At 35.5% G+C, this 15,437-nt stretch overlaps 1 protein-coding gene across 2 annotated transcripts in view; it reads right to left on the reverse strand.

Annotated features, from left to right (window-relative positions):
- hace1 (HECT domain and ankyrin repeat containing E3 ubiquitin protein ligase 1) overlaps nucleotides 1-15,437 on the reverse strand; it is a 164,767-nt gene that overhangs the window by 92,243 nt on the left and 57,087 nt on the right. For both annotated transcript variants that reach the window (XM_028797644.2, XM_028797643.2), the window contains exons 12-14: nucleotides 11,739-12,067; nucleotides 8,878-8,946; nucleotides 6,342-6,429 (exon numbers count right to left, since the gene is read on the reverse strand). In XM_028797644.2, the coding sequence (XP_028653477.1) occupies nucleotides 6,342-6,429; nucleotides 8,878-8,946; nucleotides 11,739-12,067 (486 nt within the window). The remainder of the gene's footprint in view (nucleotides 1-6,341; nucleotides 6,430-8,877; nucleotides 8,947-11,738; nucleotides 12,068-15,437) is intronic.

The raw sequence follows: 15,437 nt of genomic DNA on the forward strand, positions 1-15,437 counted from the left end.
GGATCTAAGAAAGAAAGGTGATCACACAGGAACAGTAGCACTGCCTTGACGCTGGGTGCCGCCAGTCTGCAAAACCGATCAGAGAAACTGCGTACGCCAAGGTATGAGTTACCGTGGAAATGTGCGTGGCTTTACGCCAAGTTTAGGTTTTATACATCGCGATTTGAGCGTGGAAAGGTTCGTACGCAACATTTCTGTGCATACGCACCGTTTATACATGAGGCCCCAGGACTCTAAAGACTTGGACCTTCGTCCTTTTGCATAGATATCGGGAGCGCCACAAACCCCTTTCCAGCGACCTCATGACCCCCCCATGCTCTCCCAATCCGTTTATTGACTTCATAAGAAGAGTCACCAGAGACATGAATGTCACTGCCAAGGTAAGTAAACCTCTCAACAAGGTCGACACTCTCTCCACAAACAGACACACTGCTGATGGCTGTGCCCAAGAGGTCATTAAAGGCCTGAATCTTGTTTTTTATCCAGGACGCTCACAAGCACAGACACTCAGACTCCTTGCTCAGTCTCTCAAGCGTCTCGATCAGAGCCTCCATTGACTCTGCGAAGATCACAGCATTATCAGCAAAGTCAAGATCCGTGAATCTTTCTTCACCAAAAGATGCCCCACAGCCACTGGACCCCACAATCTTGCTTTAAAATCGTCAATATTATCCAAAGCAGGCTATACCATCCAATTTTTGTTTTTGGATAAACCCTTCCCCTACAAAGTGAAACGGTGTTAAATTCAGTATGGTATTTTTAAATACTTGTAATATTTTAGTGCTAAATCTCCACTCTTAATCCATTATATAAATTTACAGCTTACTCCTGAGCCAAAGATTTACACAATATTAAATTTGTTGTGAAACGTACAGTTAAAAAAGAATTGTTCCTTTTTTCACAGTTTCTGATTTGTTATCACCATCTTTGTATAGACTGCAATTTTGCAATAAAGGTGAAATAAGTTCTGACAGATTTCTCTTGGTTTTATTTTTTAATCACACAAAACCTGAGTGTGTAGATTTTGTATATCCACTCAACATCAATGGTACTACTATGAAAATGTGCCTTCAATAAAATATAGAACTCACATATATTAATAAATTAAGGTAGCACTTCATTAACATTAGTAAAACTATTAAGTAATTTACTCTTAAGTAACAAGACCTTAACAAAGGCTTCTTTGGGGGTTTTTAACAATTACAAAGTATTAGTAAAGTTCTTGTTCATCTGTCCAACGTGGCCTACTAAAATAAATTCAATTGGGAATGGTCAGAAGTGGCTTAAGTGAAATATATTTATATTGCTATTGCATGGTTCAACGTAAGACCTGTCAGTACTTCATATTCATAAGTACTTTTACCAGCATAGTCTTAATATGTCACACTGCACAGAGATGAAGGAATACAGAAGAATAAATAGCTAACTGATGCATTTTTGCAGTAACTAAACTAAGTGTTACATAAACGAAATTCATCTTGTGCACTATAGTCATAAATATCCAATCAATTTTACCTTTATAAAACATATCTCTGGTCCATTGTGTCCTACATATTTTTTGGAGTACTTAAATTTGGTTCATGGAACCTTACCAACATACAGAAAAGCAAGCAAGAACAAGAAACCATAATTAAAGGCACAATACTTTTCCCCGCTGCACCTAAAATCTCTTCCCCAACGGAAAATAACAGAGAATGAAACATTTTTCCTAACCAAGTGTATAAATTTATTTGAAATTGAATTTTGGACAACCTATACCAGTCTCTCCCAAAAAGAAAAGATGTAGCAATTACAAGATCCTAATTGTTTGTGATGCAAATTGAAAACAGCTACTTCAGGCCAGGGTGTCATGGTGACACAGTGGACAGCACTGGGCCCTGTCAGCAACAGAGGCCCAAATTCAATTTCCTGCACATTCATTTGTATGGAATTTACACTCTCATTATGTTCAAGTGGGTTTTTTCCCAATACTCTAGTTACTTCACATATAGGGAAACAAGTCTGAGGTTAATTTAACTACCAAATCTTAACTGAGTGGATGCATCTGTGGACTCTGCACTGGACAAGCAGGGTTCATGCCTTACTCTTAGAAAAGGCTCTGGCTACCAAAAACCTAAACTGGCAAATTTGTGTTTGAAAAACAAATAGATTAACAGATAACAGCACAAACCACAATACATTTTCAGTTATAACAAGGTTAATTTAATAAAACGAATACTTTTTGAGTTCCTCTGCCCTACCACAAGATTTGAGTTACCTCATTATTATTCCAAACAGAGATGTTCAGCTTTTGTAAATAATTTTTTCTTCAAACTCTTTAGGCATAGACAGATTTTATATGAGGGTCCATGAGGACATTTGGGGAAAAATATTAATGTTGGCTGAAAATGCAACATCTGATTAACAGTGAAAACCCTGCAAGTCTCTCTCTTTATCCAAATATTTCTATTTTATTTCAGTTCTATTCAACTGCCCTTATAATAACATTCACAATTGAATGTCACATTTATTCTAGTATTTTTTGCAATAGTTTCAAGAAAAGTTGTCATTAAAATTGCATGCTACTAAATTACAAAATACTTTCTGGATTACTTTTCTTTTTCAGCCTGAAATATTTTAGTACTGTATGTAGTTATGTTGCTAAAGAAAGTGTAACATTTGAGCCTTCATCAATATTGTTGATTCCTGGTAATCAACTGAAATGCTCAAAATAATTTGTATGATTTTACAGTTATAGACAAACATGAGGGAAGAATGAGAAAGATGTGATGACTGGTAACACAAAAACAAAGAACAGTGTATTCACACTGGCAATTTGTTCCGTGCCTGAGCACATTTGTCCGCATGTAACCCTTGTCACACACGTGTGCATGGGAGGCATCTAAAGGGCTCGAATAAGGGTAATTCTATGATAGACCGGGGGGTGGCATAGTGCACTAACCCTTTCTCTCTTTCCCCTGCAGACCAGATATAGGAAATTCCGCCTGGCTCCAATGATGTCATTTCTGGTTCTGGTCCCGATGGCCTTGCTTCCAGATCCGGTCCCAATGACCTCACTTCCTCTGCCTGACTTTAAAACCACCACTTTGCTTCATAATGATCAGTTCTGTCCTAAACTCTTCCTGACCAAAATTTCACTATACAGGGTGGCTACCCCAAACCTTTTTGTGGCGTTTTGTCCTTTCTTTTGACACCCTGCAAAGTCTAGTTCATTTGACTAGTGTGATCGCTCTGTGCTGGGCCAACCATACCGTGCCCTGGCCTGGCCTGCTTGGAAGAGGTGGGCCCAGGAACAGTGTGATCATTAAATGTTCCGGAACACAGAAAACAGACATGACGTCAATAATGTGACAATTCATTTCATTCAATATCTTTTGAGTTAAAAACAGGTTTTTATTGTCACCTTACACATGAATTTGAATTGTAGTTGGCAAGAAAAGCTGCATATTCCTCCCTTAACATCATTTGCCATTGTAAAAATCTTTTCGTACATGTAGCATGATTAACAGCAAAAGAATGCGCTGCACACTCAAGAAATCTGTAAGAGGGTAGAGTGCTATCCTGGCCTACACAAATCGAAATGAACAACAAAATAAGTAAAATCATTTTGACCTCCATGCTGCCACTCTGTGTTCGTATGTTATTTTGGTTTTACACAAAGTCGCATGGTCATGAGAATAGCGTGCCCATGCCCAGAATGTTAAGTGCAGTGTGAGTACAGGTTAGCGGCGGAGTAGGGAAGGGGAACAATCACGCTTGGGCACAGTACAGAACAAATGTGCCTCAAGTGAGTACATCCTTAAACAAGATCTGCAAGTACTACTAAACCAAAGTCTGCAGATACTGTGTTCTAGTGCTGCATATTTTCAGTTCAATAAAAAAGCAGATTTAATGAACACATGGTAAAAGAAATGTTTACACAGAAAATAAATAGGTGATCCTTCTCAAAATCAAAGGAGACAATAACTGATACATCATAAACCCATGAGGAAGTACACAAAACTTATGATCAATCACAAAAATGTAGAGACTAGCAGCACACAATGACCAACCATATAACAAGACTAACAGCACACAATGACCAACCACATAACAATTTTGGAAATATAGTGTTTGAAAGATTACATTAAATGTAGGACAAATGAAATTTAGAACAGGAAATTTTATTTTATAAAAAAAATCACTGCTAAAGTTAGTAAGTCCGAATTGTTTTACTTTACACTGAATTATCCCATTAGAACAGGGATATTGGAGTGACTCATATTCATAAATTAGTCAATAAAAATAATGTAACATGTATTATTTACAACACAAAGCATCATTAGCTAAACATAAAGACACAGCTCTTCTTTGTATTTGTCCCATTTTCCACAGAATGAAAAAAAACAAATTTTTATAGCATTGTAACTGCTGATGGATCTATAAATGATTTCATATTTTTGCTTGAGCAGTTCAGTTCAAACTCTGTTTCAAAGACTGTTTCTCCTTTGGCTACATCTTGCCTGAAGAAGGGGCTTGAGTTGCCTCAAAAGCTTGCATTTTTAGTTAGCCAATAAAAGGTTGCTTGACTTCTCATTACATCTTTTGGCTATAGTAAGATTTAGATACAGAAATAAACCAAAATCAAAAACAGAAATGACGGTTTTCATTGAAAAGCATTAGAATTAAAAATAAGTACTTACAGTTATAGGGCCGTAAACAACATAAAATACAATAAATTAATGCATCAAAATAGTGTAACCAGGCTCATGTCTGTCTGACTGTCCACAGAAACAACCCGACTCGCAGAGAATTAATTATGCTGAATTATGGCAGTTATTCTTCAAGGAAATTTGTCGAGAGAGTTAAATTTTTATTGAGATATCTCAAACAGATTGCCCTATACAAAGTTTTGAAATTTCAAAATCTCTCATTGACAAGCATTTGTGAATTTGTGAATCTGTCTATCTTAAAATAAAGAAACATTCTGGGCAACTAGTTTGTGTTTTCATTTTACCTTGACACCAACTTGTATATTTTGCATACTGTCCTCTCTTTAACCTCCAATAGCTGCTACTGATGGCAAACAGATCCCCAGTACAAGTTAATGAAACACCAGCAGACTTTGTACACTTGTAGAAAGTAATTTGCTGTCACTGGCTGTTTGAATAGGTAGTCACTCCGGCATCAGCAAGTCTAGCTGGGAGTGCATGGAAACATTTCCATCAGCACACTGGTTCTGCTTAATGAAGGTCTATAGACATTTTGTACTGATCCGCAAAAAGACAGGTACAGTCATATGAAAAAGTTTGGGAATCCCTCTCAGCCTGCATAATAATTTACTTTCAACAAAAAAGATAACAGTGGTATGTCTTTCATTTCCTAGGAACATCTGAGTACTGGGGTGTTTTCCGAACAAAGATTTTTAGTGAAGCAGTATTTAGTTAAAAATCAAATGTGAAAAGCTGGCTGTGCAAAATTTTGGGTACCCTTGTAATTTTGCTGATTTTAATGCATGTAACTGCTCAATACTGATTACTTGCAACACCAGATTGGTTGGATTAGCTCGTTAAGCCTTGAACTTCATAGACAGGTGTATCCAATCATGAGAAAAGGTATTTAAGGTGGTTAATTGCAAGTTGTGCTTCCCTTTGAAACAAAAATCCAAAGAATTAAGAGGGGTTCCCAAACTTTTCATATTACTGTATGGCAAATATTTTAACCCTGTTATTGCCTACTTCCGGCCCGCAAAAGCAGCATGCAAAAGGGCAAAAAAGCTTGCAAAAAAAAATTAGTTATTGATTCCACACAAATTCTCCAGGACAAACACTACCAGTCCCTAAGATCCAAAACCACGCAATACCATTACAGTTTCATCTGTATCTTACAGTAATAATAAAACACAACATCAATATAATATTAATACAATCAAGGGTCATCTTCTATCGTTATTTCTATCAGTAAGTTCTTCACTAAATATCAACTATCAACATTTTTTGCTTTTTTGTATTTGTACGGTTTATATGGAATATATGCGAAGAACATAAGAAATTTGACAAATGAGAGGAGACCATTCAGTCCATCAAGTTGTTCAGCTAACAACTATGCTGTCCCAAGATGTCATTTAGGTACTTCTTAAAGCTTGTCAAGGTTTCTGCTTCAACAACATGACTCAGAAGTTTGTTTCAGATTCCTACATCTCTTTGAATAAAGAATTGTTTTCTGGCTCCATATACATTAACCTAAATGATATTTGCTTTAAAAAGTAAAACAAATGCTAAATTCAAATTGTCATGCTTCTGTACTTTTAGTTTTCATTTAGTAGCAGAGATTACTGTTAAATTCAAAATAAATAGCCATACCTGTGCTTTAATGATGTGCATAAACCTAGACATCAACTCTGGACATTCAAGCAGAAAATGAAAATGGTTGAAAATTATTTTGGGATTTCTGAAAAAAAGAAAAATTATTTTTTAAGGAAAACAGGAACATGTTTTGTGAAACACTTGAATTTAATAAGGAAAGAGAACTATGCCTTATTTAGCATAACACATATTTAAACTAATACTGGAGTTTTTGATTACTTGCCTTGTTTGTATATTTGTTTCTCTCTCTCTCTATCCAGCTTTTAAATCTCCTTTGCTTTGTCAGCAAGCAGATGAAGTATTCAGAATGTGTCAATTTCAATTTCATTAACATAATGATGCAGATGGTAATCTACAGTGGTGATGGGCAACATGAATTCTGTCATTATTTCTTTTGTGAAAAAGTATCAGGTGCAATAAGTGTAACAGCCTATTCTTTTCCTTCAAAATATATTTTTGTAAAGAAAAAAGTACATTAAAAATAAAAACAGGTGCATTATGGGTTTTTGCACTTAGTTCTGTAGTTGAATGATTTTTAGGATAGATCAAGAATGCATTTGTACAGTAACTATGTGAGGAGAAGACTGGAACTGGTAGTTTGAAATAGCCAGGTGTTTATGTGCCAGATAAATATGTTACTTGTAAGTGATCATTCTTTGTCACATCATACTTTTGCAAAGCTGGTTTGTCTGCTTTTAAGGTAGTGAAGATAAAGTATCACAAACGGCTTGATGCTGGAAGCGATTTAAGAGTGAAATGGCCTTCAATTATGTCTGCCTGTGCACACCTTTACAATAAGATGTAACTCCAACCAGTGTTTTAAAAAGTAAATACCATTTCTTATAGAAGAATCATAAAGGTAAAAAAGGTATCCATGTTTACTATGAACACTATTATATGTTTGCTCCTCTATTGTGGATGTCACAAACAACAAATATGTTGGTTAGTGTATGAGAAGTGGATGTGTGGTATGGAAGGTTTGAAAAATGGTGACCTACTGAACTGAAGAGTGCTTTTAGAGTAGAATCTTAATACCATCAGCAAAGAAGCATACTGGTATATAAACTTTTTAAAGAGCTTTATCAGAGACAGACTGAAGCATAGAGTACAAGCTGAAATATATACTAAACTAAATGTAAAACTACACTTTTGTTAAGCTTTCAATAAATGATTATTGCATTTACGTTGCTTTTTTTCATATATTTAGAGTTTAAACTAACAGTAAGTGTGTAAATGAGCTGAAGTTAGACTATACAGAATATGATTGCTGATTTAGTAATCAGTAAGTTGTTTGCTTTAAGGAGATAAACTACATGGAGCTGTTCCATAACACTATCACTGCAAAAAAATGACTACTGGAATGGATAATATGATGCATACTATATGTATGCTGCTATCATTACAAATCTTTAAAGTGATAATAATTTTATACATGGTTCATTTTTATTCTTTTGTGTTAATCTGTAGACAATGTAAGTTATTAATACACTGTGAAATGCTGGGTGTAATCTTAAAAAGCCTTTTTTATTACGATACAATATATCTGAAACACTTATGCAGCATACAATCCGATCAGCTTGCAGGAAGAATGGCAGGTGTCTATACATTGCTTGCATACTATTTCATAACACATTTCAATTAACACAAACAGAGAGACAAAAGACAAGCTTATTTGAAAGGCCAGATGCCAATTGCAGATATAATAAACCATCTTTAATCAGTTACAAAATTTTTAAATGTGGTCCGTGCTTCTCTCCTCAGAGACATAATATTGTCCTAAACTTTACTGATGATAAAATTACTAGTGGAACATCCTGATCAAATAAAAAACGACTGTTGCTCTAGAATAATCTAATTGAGTAAATTATCCAGTAACTAAAATCTCTGCAAGCCAACAAACCCAATGTGTGGGCAGAAGGCATACTTAACATACCTGTTCCTTGAAATTATTCCCAGAGCATATCTGAATCAGATACTGTAGTTTGTGCTCTGTCTTACTAAACTCTCAGGGACAATCTAACTTAATTTAAGTTCTTTCCTCTTCAGAAGTAGAACTTGAGTGGTTGAGATTGATGAATTAAATGGAGCTGCCGGGAAGTAACACTCTATGATGGTATCAGGAGTTTTTGTTCAAGATTTAACAGGAAAAATACAAATTCTGTAAGAGATACAAAACACTCTTCACAAGGACTTGATGATTTTAGGAATTGTATACATTAGTTAAAACAAAAAGCAAGAATGACATATAGACATAGTCAAGAGAGTGGGTGCAAGAGGAATGCTTTGTTGTGTTTGATGAGCAAGCAGGGAATCCACCTCACCCGCCACAGCTGAATATCACTAAAGCTTACAAAGTTAGTGCAATCTCTTTCAGACTATATTTGTGTACATACCGTAATTAAAAAGAAAAAAAAAGTAATCTTTAATTTAGGATTTCTTCTACCTTGAACTGATACACTTTGCTATAGTAAAACAAATATTATGCTGTATATATAAGATATAATGAACATATCATAATCAAGGGAATGCCTACCTTGTAACAAAACATTTCAGCACTTCATCATGTTTGCAAACAAATTCTATGAAGCGTGGAGATGTCATCCTGAACAAAAAAAAAAAAAATTAACAAAAAGTATAGCATTGCACCTTGTCACAGCTCATTATAAATCACATGAATCTCTCAGCATTATCTTCCAGGAAATCACAAAAATAACACTGTATTTCAAATGAAAAAACACGTAAACATGTACTTAAGTAACCTACAAATTGGTATCTTACTGCTTTTAAATTCATTAATGAAGCAGTCTATCCACAACTATTTACTTTATGTCATATCATTTCTAACCTAGTTAATCTACACCAGGTTCATTGGGGCATGCTGGAGCTTATCTCAGCTAGCATAGGGTGCAAAGCAGTTCAAACACAAACACTCCCCAAAACAGACACTAGGGCCAATATAATGTCACCAGTTCACCTAACCTGCATGTCTTTAGACTGTTAAATGAAAAGGGAGCACCCAGAGGAAACCCACGGAGACACAGGGAAAACATACTCCACACAAGGAGGACACAAACCCTAGTCTCCTTACTAGAAGGCAGAAGAACTATCACTGTGCCACTGCTATTTACTTTATAATTATAAAAATAGGAATTTTGCACAGTTTGAATTGTTCATGGAAAGCATATTGTTTTTAACATGACATTTTAACATTAACAACAATTTGCTGTAATTACAAACTTTTTATAGCTGAATTTAGCAGGCAGTCAGGCCAGTGTTTTAGTGTTGGAGAGTAAGCTACAAAATTGATGCTTCAACCCAAAATACTCACACATTGCATGACTCTGTACACATCACTTTATTTGGCATTTCTCCTATTTAAAAAACCTATACTGAGTGGCCACTTTATTAGGTACAGGTGTCGTTGCCATGTAAATGAGTGATGAATGAGTGACAGCATCATATGTACTGTTAAAAGCAGATGGGCAGGTGCCAAAGAGCAATTTGCATGTGCAAATTAACTTGAGTGGAGATAGCATGCATCAGGTGTGTACTGAAAGTGCATAAAAGTGTGGAAGGCAGGCAGTGTGGAGTGGTTGTTGCTTTGGACTTCAGTCTCTGAGGATGTGGGTTGAAATCCAGCTACTGACACTGTCTGAACATGAGCACATCACTTTGCCTGCTTGTGCTCCAATTAGAAACACTAAAGAAAGGTATCTAATTGTATCTCATACATTGTAAGTCACATTGGATAAAGGTGTCAGACAAGTAAATAAGTAAATATAAATCAACAACAACACTCTTGTAGATTTTTTACATGACAATGTCACAACAGTACTTGAAATGGAGCAGATTAAATAATAGATTAAATAATAGTGATAACCCTGCAGTGACTGGACCTCAAGATCAATTTTTAAGGACTGTCTCCCATGCACAGCTTGCATTAGTTTCCTACTAACATCGAAAGATATGCTGTTCAGTTAATTGGTAACTATAAACAGACCTTCACTAACTCCTTCTGGCAGTTACGTGGCAGCAAGAGGTTTGCCCTTATAGAGGGACAGACAAAGTTGTCACCTTGGAGAGCTACTGTTGGTGTAGCAGAGAAGGGACAGCATAAAAAACTCAAGGGAATTCTGGAATGTAGGCAAGGAAAGACTGAAAGTGAGTCAAAAGGGGAATCTGAAGCTTCTTCTACCCACTTGGGTGAAGCATCCCTGGCAGCAGAAAGGGAGGCCAGGGTCATATGAGTGAAAGAGAGGAAATGTAAAGGCAGAGCGCTTTGGTGGAATTATGGTTATGGATCTGTGCTTGTTAACTGGTTTAGAAAAAGAGATTCCATTAATAAACTGTGTTGTTGTTGTTGTTATTAATTATAATAATTATTACTACCATTATTATTATAAAATATAAGCAACTGATTGTTATTTATCATGATCGTAGATTTTTACATTGTCTGTGTTTGTCTCTTACCATCTGGTATAGAAGCACAAGCTGCCCAGCTTTACTGTTCTGTAGCATAACTGCAAGTTACAAAAATCTCACATAACAGCCGCCATACATATTGTAACTTACTTACAGTTACTTGGGGCATCAAACAACAGCTTTGTGAGCACTCAAGCTTGCAAATGTTTGTGCTAATTAAATGGTTATTAAAAAAAAATCAGCAACTCACTTGAATCTAAAACACTTTTGTTCAATTACAGCATTTGTTTTGAGGTAGAAAAAACATTTTGGCACTGAGAAGGTGTTACTGAATAATGCTGGAATGTTATTTTCAGCATGTATGTTTTAAAAACAAAAAAAAAAATTTTCCAACAACAACTTCATTATGATGGAGGAAAGTATAAATAGCTCAGCTCCCAAGGGTGGCATTATATGGGAAAAATAAAAGACTAATCTAAATCTAAAAGCCTGCTGATGTGTCTCAGCCCAACTTCTTTCTGTCTACGGTTTTAACACTGATGCTACTTCAAGAAAATAACACTTTTAGACATATTCAGCAGGACAGCTCTATAATTCCAAATGTAAACATGGTATTGTACACTAACCAGTTCAATAGTAAGGCACTGGCTGTCTCTGCTTTCCTTCATTATAAATTACATGAATTATTTCAGGAGTAAGTAATTAACATAAAGAGTGAAATTTAGTAATTATGCATACTACCTATTACCAAAAAGGCTCTGTCTCAGTTTGCTTATTGAGAATTGTGATTACAAATACTATGTAGTATTGCAAGTAATGGAGTCCTCAAAATAATCTATATTTATATTCTATTTTTTCAAATGAATGAAAACAACCAACTGTGATAGTAAGAATTTAAATGAAGCTAAATAAGTAACTACATTAACATATTTTTTATAATATTATGTTTAAACATCTTTTGAAAACTCCTACCCCGGAGGCATCTGGCAAGAGCAACACATATAAAATGCTTGTATGACAGCACTAAGCCGGTTTGCTGTCATTGAAATCACATCTTCTCCATCGACACAGGCTTTCTGATGCTCAATGTTTACTTCTGCTTTTGGGCTGGAAGTTTTTGCATCTGATGAATGTTCCCCCTCCTCCTCCTCCACTCTGGGTGAGGAAGTAGCTTCTCTCTGCTTCAGCAGGATGGAGGTGATATTGCTGGCACCTGAAGCTGGATCTTGTTTGTTTTTTTCTAGTTCGGTAGCTATTAAAACTAGCCATTCATCCAATGAGTGCCAGAGCAATTCTAGGGGCTTCAATAAAAGAAAAAAACATTGAAATGAATATAAATATCACCAATCTTTTTCTTCTGGAAAAAAAAACTACTGCCAAGCATAAAGCAGAAACACAAAAAGAGCAGTTGCTAATTCTTAGACCATTAAACATTTAACTGCTTGTTATCAGCTTGCAAACATAAAAGCATTAAGCAAAGAAGGTTAAAGCTTGGAACTGTTTTTCCTTAATTAATACTGCACATAAATGAGAAAAACAATGCCATGTGCATTCTCCTCAGGTTCTGACACGAACGATAAACATTAATAGATTTAAACAATAAAAGAACCTTAAAGCTTATGAGTTAGTGCCCTCTTCAGGAGAGAAGCAGCAGGGCCACAAAACAAGCTTAGCAGAGCACAGTATAAACTTAAATGTGTAAAAAGTTAGATTAATTCTTGCATTCTTGCTGTAACAAAAGTAGACGAGCCACTGCTAGCCACTAAGGTAATCATCTTGTCAGAGGAGTGTTAAGTAATGACTATGATACTATACATATAAACAAATGATCTGACACAAGCTGTGTTCAAAAATAACAAAAACTAGACTTGAGATTTACACTTACTATAAAAGAGAAAACTAACTATAAACGTAGTAAATCAAACAAAAATAAATAAATAAAATTTCAGCATTTTCTAGCAAGTATCTCAGGGGCTTCTTATTCAAAATTGCACTATAAACTGAAGGATTCATAAATAATACATTTAAAAACGCAAACCCTTCTTCTTACAAAGCAGTAATGACAGATCAATGTTCTCTTCAGGGTTGATTATAATGAAAAAGAATAACTTTACAGTGTAAAATTACAGCAAATAATACATAAGGCATGCAATATTTTATCCCACTCAGAAGCTCACAGAATAAAAGGAAAAGCAGAAGGAAGTGTTTGTAAAAAGTCTAACTTGAGCTGTACAATGTTTTCAAAAATTGAAAAGAGAATGTTTCAGGAGTCTAATATTTGTATTTAGCAAGAGAAAAATTTAAAACCACCAAGGAGATTATTCTTACACCTCTCCAAGTGGATGAAATGTGTGAAAGCTCTCTGCTTCATGTGTACAATCACTAATGTGCAACCCTTTTAACACATTTTACAGTAATGGCTTAAAGTGTTGAATCACTTTCCATTTTAACCAGTCATTGACATGTGTTCTTTTCCCATCTTTTAATAAAAATATACAAATGTCAAAAAAATAAATAAATAAAAAGGCAGATACATAATCATAAAGTATAATGGTTACATACAGGCATTGTTACTACTGGCCTAATTAAGTTTGCATCAGAAAGCCCGCATATTCGATAAGTGACATGGCTGTGAATCATATTCGATAAGTGACATGGCTGTGAATCAAATGGTGGTCTCTGGAACTGTGAAGTATCAGTGTCAACTAATGTTCTACTCTTCTCTTCACAATACAATCAACCTGTTATTTTTAATAAAGAAAATAACAATTTTGTGTTGTAATAATTTTATTTGTATCACATATGTAAAGTGTGTAAAATGTATATATAAAACACATTTTATGAAAAAATATTTATAATAATTTTTCTAATAGATGAACTTGATCAGTTTTAACTGTACAAGTACCATTAAGATTATTTAAAATACAAGCAGTTATATGCTACAGAATTGTCAGGAAAGCTTTAATTCAGAGAGAGGATCCATTATAATTGAACATTTTTCTTTGATTGTACAGTAATCCCTCGCTACTTCGCGGTTCACTTTTCGCGGATTCACGACTTCGCGGATTTTTAAATACAACTGATTGCCCGCCTATCGCGGAAGTTATGTTCCAGACCCATCAGCAACAGGAGAAAATCCACGATATAGAAAGACCATATAAATAAACATTTTTTTAGTTTAAGCCTTAAAATACCCATCCCACATGCTTTAAACACATGTAAACTTATAAAACACACTTTGTTAACACATATGATATGTGGATGTCGGGCTAAGGATATGAGTAACATCTCACTATTATAAAACATTTTAACTTCACGCAAGACAAGACAGTGAGACAGGAAAATTGGTGATGTACACCTAAAAGCCTGATTGTACAGGCTTTTAAATTATTGACACGCAGAGCGACAAGCAGCACAAAGCCAGCACAAAGTCCACTTCTCCTTAGCGTTCATTCAGCTCCCCACCCCCTTGACAATGCGAACTGCGCTTCCGGGGAGGGGGGGTTTGAGCGAAGGTGCGTTCAGCTCTCACACACACACACACACTCCTCGAGCAGAGCGACAAGCAGGCATTTTGGCAGAAGCAGCACAAAGTCCATTTCTGCTCAGCGTGAGTTCAGCTGCCCCCCTTCACAAAGCGAGTGCAGACACATTGACGTCTGATCGCTGCGTGCAGGCAGTGTGCAGTGTTGGTCTGAGGTGTTTAAGAATGTAGAAAGTGTTTAAGAGCATAGGAAGTGTTTATATGAGCGTGGGAAAGGTTAACAAGAGAGTGAGAAAGGTTTATAAGAGTGTGGGAAGGGTTTATAAAGCCTTAAAATATGTATAAATAATAAAATAAATATAGGTCGCTACTTCGCGGATTTCACCTATCGCGGGGGGGCTCTGGAACGTAACCCCCGCGATAGGTGAGGGATTACTGTAATTTGAAAACTGCAAATACAAATGTATAGCTCAGTTAGATGCAAATGTGAACATTTATTGTAGATTTGCATACACTGAATTCAGTATTTCTGTGATTTTGTCTTTAAAAAGATTCTGCCTGGAATGTGGTTCAACAGCCAAGATAGGCGCTCTAAATACAATGAACCCTTTGCATCATCATCACAAAATGGGTTTAGATGAGAGTGATGGATGACGAAAAAAATCAGTGATATGATGTTCAAGCAGCTGCACACAAGTAATTCAAAAAATAACTAAAAACATTTTTTTCAAAGAGGGAAATATGCTGACTAGAAGTTAACACTCCTGCCTCACAGCTCCAGAGACGTGGTTTAAATGTGTACTTTGCACATTCTATTCAAATCACTTGCCCCCACATACCAAAAACACATGTCAGGCTAACCGGCAACTTTAGACTTGTCCTGTATGATCAGATATATTGGTGTTTTCTGCAAATTCAATGGACTGACTTTCTGCCCAGGAATTGTTCATGCATAACAGCAGGTGCTGTTGGGGTATTGTTCCATTTTTTATGACCCTATAAAGATTTATATAGATACAGTAAATGTACAGGTGCAAGGTTTCTTTGATGACATTAAGACATTTATGAATTGGTGCAAAAAGTTAAAGTATATTTGCTTTTATTTGTTTCAATAAACATTTATTCTTGTGCATGTATTCATAATAAAAACATTCTATAATGGTTGCAGTATCCAAGAATTCGCTTTC

The sequence above is a fragment of the Erpetoichthys calabaricus genome, chromosome 3, assembly GCF_900747795.2.
Source record: "Erpetoichthys calabaricus chromosome 3, fErpCal1.3, whole genome shotgun sequence".
NCBI classification, from domain to species: domain Eukaryota; kingdom Metazoa; phylum Chordata; class Cladistia; order Polypteriformes; family Polypteridae; genus Erpetoichthys; species Erpetoichthys calabaricus.